This window comes from Lissotriton helveticus, chromosome 4_1 (genome assembly GCF_964261635.1).
Source record: "Lissotriton helveticus chromosome 4_1, aLisHel1.1, whole genome shotgun sequence".
NCBI classification, from domain to species: domain Eukaryota; kingdom Metazoa; phylum Chordata; class Amphibia; order Caudata; family Salamandridae; genus Lissotriton; species Lissotriton helveticus.
In genome coordinates this window covers 1,922,056,241-1,922,062,194 of record NC_136063.1, presented here as the reverse complement: position 1 = coordinate 1,922,062,194, position 5,954 = coordinate 1,922,056,241, and the positions used below count along the sequence as shown (strand labels likewise).

At 43.9% G+C, this 5,954-nt stretch overlaps 1 protein-coding gene across 1 annotated transcript in view; it reads left to right on the top strand.

Annotated features, from left to right (window-relative positions):
* Positions 1–1,009: 1,009 nt before the first annotated feature.
* MMGT1 (membrane magnesium transporter 1) overlaps positions 1,010–5,954 on the top strand; it is a 54,358-nt gene continuing 49,413 nt past the window's right edge. The window contains exon 1 of the mRNA XM_078688579.1: positions 1,010–1,159. Coding sequence (XP_078544705.1) covers positions 1,081–1,159 — 79 coding nt within the window. The 5' untranslated portion in view covers positions 1,010–1,080. The remainder of the gene's footprint in view (positions 1,160–5,954) is intronic.

Below are 5,954 nucleotides of genomic sequence, written 5' to 3'. Positions count from 1 at the left end.
GTCTGAGAGATGAGGCCTGAGGCATGCTATCTACTAAGGCCTGCTGCACACAGCTCTACCACACAAGTCTCCTGTATGCATACAGCATCACACAGCTGCAGACTCTGCTACACACAGAACTAACCTGCACAGACAGTAAGGCCTGCAGGCAAAAGGCGGCACACTAACTGCTGGACAATTTGAGGCCTTCTGCACAGGGGCCGAGATCTGATGTGTGCAGTGCTCCGAGTCAGGCAGAGATCGAGGGCACACTAAACTCTGCAGTCACTAGTCTGTCTGCAAAGTTGTGTCGCTCATTTAATTTAATTTTAGAGGGCTCGTGAGTGTAATTTCCGATATTTATATGGTTTCCCTGCCTTCATTGCTTGATTTTACTCGCGAAAAAAAGTGTCACTCATAGTTGTTGAATGTCACTCATAATTACACTGAAATTATGAAAACGTCACTCATAGCAATCTGAAACCTTGGCAGCTATGAGCCTGCTGAGGCTGAAACATGTCGACCAATTCAATCTATGATAGATAGTAATTTCTTACATACTATACATTACTATAAGATTCCTTAAAAGACCCTTGGCGCTGCGTTGTACAAAGAGAAGGGAAATCCTGAGAGAAAGTGTCTCTCTTCAAAGGATTTCCCTTCCCCTACAACGCTCACCTAATGTCATGCCTTAATGAGTGCAAACAAAGAGAGCATGCACGCGCACGCTGAACCAAAACACCAATGATCAATGAAAAACCGGGACATTTCTATGTTTCACCCGGACACAATTTAAAAACCCGGACATTTCCTTAACTTGGAAAAAAGTGTCGGGACACCGGGACACTTGTCTAAAAACGGGGACCGTCCGGGGAAAACCGGGACGTCTAATTATTGCATTTCTACACAGCGCGAGCGGTACCTGAAGCAGCTCTTTACAGTTTAGGCTAAAGAGCTGCTTCAGGTACCGCTCGCGCTGTGTAGAAATGCAATAATTAAATAGTGGCGTCATCAGAACGCCCCTGCCCTCCCACTCCTCGTGACGCCAGCGAAGTGCGCGGCAGCGGAGCAGGCCTCGGGAAGAGGCTGCAGCAGCTGATCATGGCGTCCTCGCTCTGGAAGGGGCTGGTGGGCCTCGGCTTGTTCGCTTTAGCGCACGCAGCTTTCTCTGCAGCCCAGCGTGAGTGCCGGGGGGATTAGTGGTGTTGCAGGGGACAGTTGCTGTTCTTAAAGCCCAGAGTGACAAGGACCGAAAAAGACTCACTTGAGGCTAGAGATCCGCGTGTGCGGCAGGTAGCAAGTGCTCCGGTGCACAACGTGCCGGGAGACCCTGAGAAAAGGATTCCCCGTACGCTGTCTGTAGCGAGGGAGAAGTGGGGGCTGTTAGCCGGTGTTCGCCATTGAGGCAAAATATCACAGACTAATGTTGGGGGAGGGGTGGCAGGTGAGTTTCTGTGGGGTATAGAATAGGTGCGGCCTGTCAAACCTTTGAACCCCCTCCCCCCACAATAAGGATGAAGTCTGGTATTTAAGAGTGTTTTTCCAAAGTCCTCGCGCAATAAAATGGTTTAGGACAGGGGTGGTGAGGAAGACTTCTCCTAGCATAATTCGTGCAATTGCATCTTAATACAAAATACTAACTTATACAGTTAACATTGAATTAAAAATAATATGCCACACATTACAATCGTTAATGACCTAATCCGCGCCGTCAGCTAGTATTGCTAAATCCTTCAAACGGACGCAGGTACGAATTTAAAATCCTAGCTTAATAGATAGTCACGCAGGTAAATTTTCATCACAAATTTGTCATTCACATCTACAAATTAGTAGCACGTATTGAAGTTTATGGGAATTTATCAAGACGCCAAATAATTACTAACAGCACCAGCTGATAATACACTTAATTTGCAGCTGTTGCTTTATTGAACGTTATTTCTTTTTCCATGTGCAAGCATATCCTGTTACCGTAATTTCTGCCTCAAAATAATTGGACATTGGCACCCCTGTAAGAAAAGTGGTCAGTCTTTCTACATCAACTAAATAGCCTTCAGTTGGTTATGTGTTCTGCCTGCTTCTCAGCCAGTGTGAGTAAAGAAGGGAGATATATTATACCTGCTGCTCAGCCAGTGTGTGTGGGGAGGGGACTGTTGGGTGTCTAAAACAGTCAGTTAGAGTATGGGCTGAGCTGCAGGAAGTGTGCTCCTGGTGCGTCTCTTCATTATAGCTCTTGATCTTAATTACTTAATAAGCCATTTTACTTAATCTGTACCTGCACTACTGGACTTCATTTATATTACAACATTATGCTTGTGTCCTATGGCTTCCAGCAAGCAGATCCCTTATTTTTAAGTGCATGAACTAAAGCCTCAGAAATCCCGGGTGTGTCGTAGGCAGTACTACTCGCTGCAGTGTTCTGTCAAAAACACATACCAGTATATTCACTGGTTCCCAGAATTATGTGGGGGGACACCCCAAGTTAGGAACAATGGTTGTGGCATTATTGAAAGTGGTATCCTAACCCTTAATGTCACAGGAAGTGACATCAGATCTTAAGACCTCACATATGTTTGGAAGTCTATTATGAGTACATTTGGGCGTATTACCATTTTTAACAAATTAGATTTTGCATTGGGGTTGTGCCAATATATAGTGACACAATCTGATGCAAAATCTGGGCCTCAATGTATACATGTATGTTTAACCTGTTCCGTGCTCGTGGCGGAACCACACTGTCACGAGCCATGGGCGAGCTGTGCTAATGACGAAGTGGTTCCGTCACGGCGCGGCTGCTCTGCCCACGCTGCATCAATTCCGCGGCTGAATTAATAAGCGTGCGGGGCCGTCACGGAACCACTCCGTCATGAGCACAGTGTGCTCGTGACGGAGTGGTTCCGTCACGAGCATGACGGCGCCACGTGACTTCCTGAGCGCCGCGGCGGAATTAGCGCCGCGACCAAGGGGTAAAACCCTGCCGCAAAGAAATTGACAACAAGGAGAGACGTGGCAGTAAATCTGTTCTAAATTGTTTGCAATGTCTGTATTTTAAAATATATTATGGAGTTAAGGCAGACTTCTGCAGAGCTCTTTGTATGCCAGATCAATCCCGGGGAATAATAAGGGTAACATATTTGCTGGAGAGATCTGTGTTTTTCCTACTTTTGAATCAAAGTAGCATAGTGGATTAATACGTCTCCCACAAAGCACATTATGTAACACGCAGGTGACATATTTTTATTTTCTGTAAATGGGTAAGTGGGTTACTGCTTTTAACACCTTGAACGCTATGGGGATTTTTCCCCTGTGCTGGAAAAGCAGCAGATGCACTTTACATGACGAGCTGGGCTCGTCATGAGCGTAGCAGGAGGCTACTGCATGACGAGCCCAGCTCGTCATGAGCGTCGAAGGGGTTAAGACGGAGATCCTTTTGTTACTTACAGTTCATAAATTGTAATCCTTCTAATATAGCACAGTGAGGTATGAAGGGCATGTGGCTTCTACTCCTTGTAACCCTTACTGTCTTATGTAACACATTCTATCTATTGATTTCCACACACATGATTTATTGTCAATGCATAATCTGTACGCCTGATGTAAAGCGCTTGGACACGCTGCATTGGGATGAGTAGTCCAAGAGCGCTATAAAAGAAATAAAGCAAAATGGTGGTATTTAAATTATTTGTGTAAATACTGGGGCGACCAACACATCTGACATTCTTACACTGTATGGATATCTATATACAGGGACTGAACAAAGTCAAAAGCATTTCTCTCTTAAGTACTTGTGAAATGATGAGATGTGAGCCTTTTTTTTCCCCTCCATCGCATCTAGGTGTGAGGCTCTAGATGGCTCCCGGCCAGGATAATCAAACAAAAAGAGGCCTAATGGCCCTTAACACCTGCTTTTGTTATGTGCGAACCTGGAATCTGATAAGCCCCTTCCCCACGGCACATTGCTGCTCAGAACAATAGCAGGAAAACTGCAGGCACTACTGAATGTGACCCGGTGTGAAAAATTAACACCAGGACGAGTTCAGCACATTTCTGTGAATTCTGGGAGAAGTAGGAAAATAACTTGGCACTGCTGAAAGTGGGCAGCTTTGGAGCTGGGTAGATGGAGGGAGTCTACCCTCTGAAAAAAGTGGGTGGAGAGCGTCTACCCTCAGCTCGAGCCCTGGTACTTTGCCATCACTAAGCCTCTGTCTTTGTAGTTCTACTTAACATTTTATCTGACCACAAACTGGTCAGATCCTATTTCTCCAAACCTGTTCATAAATATGTGTGAGCTGCTGCACATTCATTCTTAAATACATGGTCCAACAATAAATAGGCCATGGTCCTTGATTTAGAATGTTCTAGATGCAAACTGTTAGAGATACTTTTTCAATCTAGACCACGTCACTATAGTTCACCCATTATCTCTAGTAGGCTTAAGCCACTGAATAATAATATCCACATTTGTAAAGCGCACAATCACCCGTTAGGGTCTCTAGGCGCTGGGGGCCGTCGGGAAGATTAAGCAAGTAATTGCCCAGAATCACATGGTGCTGGGCTAATCTGCCGACGGTGCCGGGGATCGAACCGTGATCCCCAGATTCCGGAGTCAGTCGCCCTGGTCGCGGCGCCACACCTCTTCCCTTCAGTTACAATTTCATCTCTTCTAATCTTTTTCCTGGGTGCTCCCGAAGAGGGTTGTTGTACCCCGACCAAGACAAGTTGGCCTAGTGACCCACTCTTCTAAGATGTTCAGTATAAATTTGCATACATTTATCATATTGGATTCCTGTCTAAGGTCTCTTAGCCATATGTTGGATGCATCTGTTAACCATACCAACATCCATGGAGTTTTAGGAAAAATGATATTGGTAATATAACAATCTTGACAGTACTAACACGTAATGAAGGGAGTTATGTTCTTTTTAAAGACCTAGCAATCCTGTTTAAATGTCTCTAAAGAAAACTTTCATTGGGTTCCCTCATACTTGAACCCAACTAATATGCTTCTATGTACATTTGGCCCCTAGAATCAGTTATGAGTTGGATAAAGAGCATTGGATTCAATTGAAGCATTACAAAGTGTTTGCAGAAAATCTAGAATTTAAAACCTATGCTCCCTATTTACGTTTTCAACATGAGCACGGGGTAAGGCGCTGTATCCTACTCTTACGTTTGGGTATACTCCCTCCAGCAACATCCTTTATTTTTATTTTTTATTTTTTTAATGAATATGTTTTTTAACATTTTCTTAATTGCATTACAAGAACATCATTGAGCACCGAAACGTAGTAACATTTCCAATGTAGCAGCAGCACAAGACATGAACGACAGTGATCGACAATCAGATAGTTGCATCATACTCTTATACATTTCTGTGGGCCCCTTACGGTAACACAACCCGTGCACCCCCCAGGGGGGATCATTGTGAGTTAGAGAGTGAGAGCCAATAGTGTGCAAGCCATGGCTTCCATATTTTCCAAAATTCTTTGGGCAACCCTGTATTTCATATTCCTCTAGCAACATTCTTAGCTATCTGGGAAGGTACAAATAATCCCAGAGGCTTATGTGATTTATGTAAAGGTGGCCGACAAGACTTGCTTCACGTTTTACTAATCTGTCCTAATGCGAGTATAGTAGCGGCACCACATCGATATATAATTTCAGTTCAATTAAAGTATAATGCACTTTTGGCCCAAGATTTAATTATGTTGTTTAACTCTCCAGTCAATTAATTTGTATGCCATAACCTGTATAAGCTTTTTAAAAGTTTTTTGAAGCTGTTCTGAAATTAATCAGTTATCTTTATAGAATGTTGTATGGGTAGGTGGTAGAACATTATTATTATTATTATTATTATTATTATTATGTATTTGTAGAGCGCATGGCTGCCCTAGGGCTTCCCAGCGCTGAGCAGTCAGGTACCGAGTATGGACAGGTTAAGCCTTAACGATATTGCATAAACAGCCAGGTTTTGATCT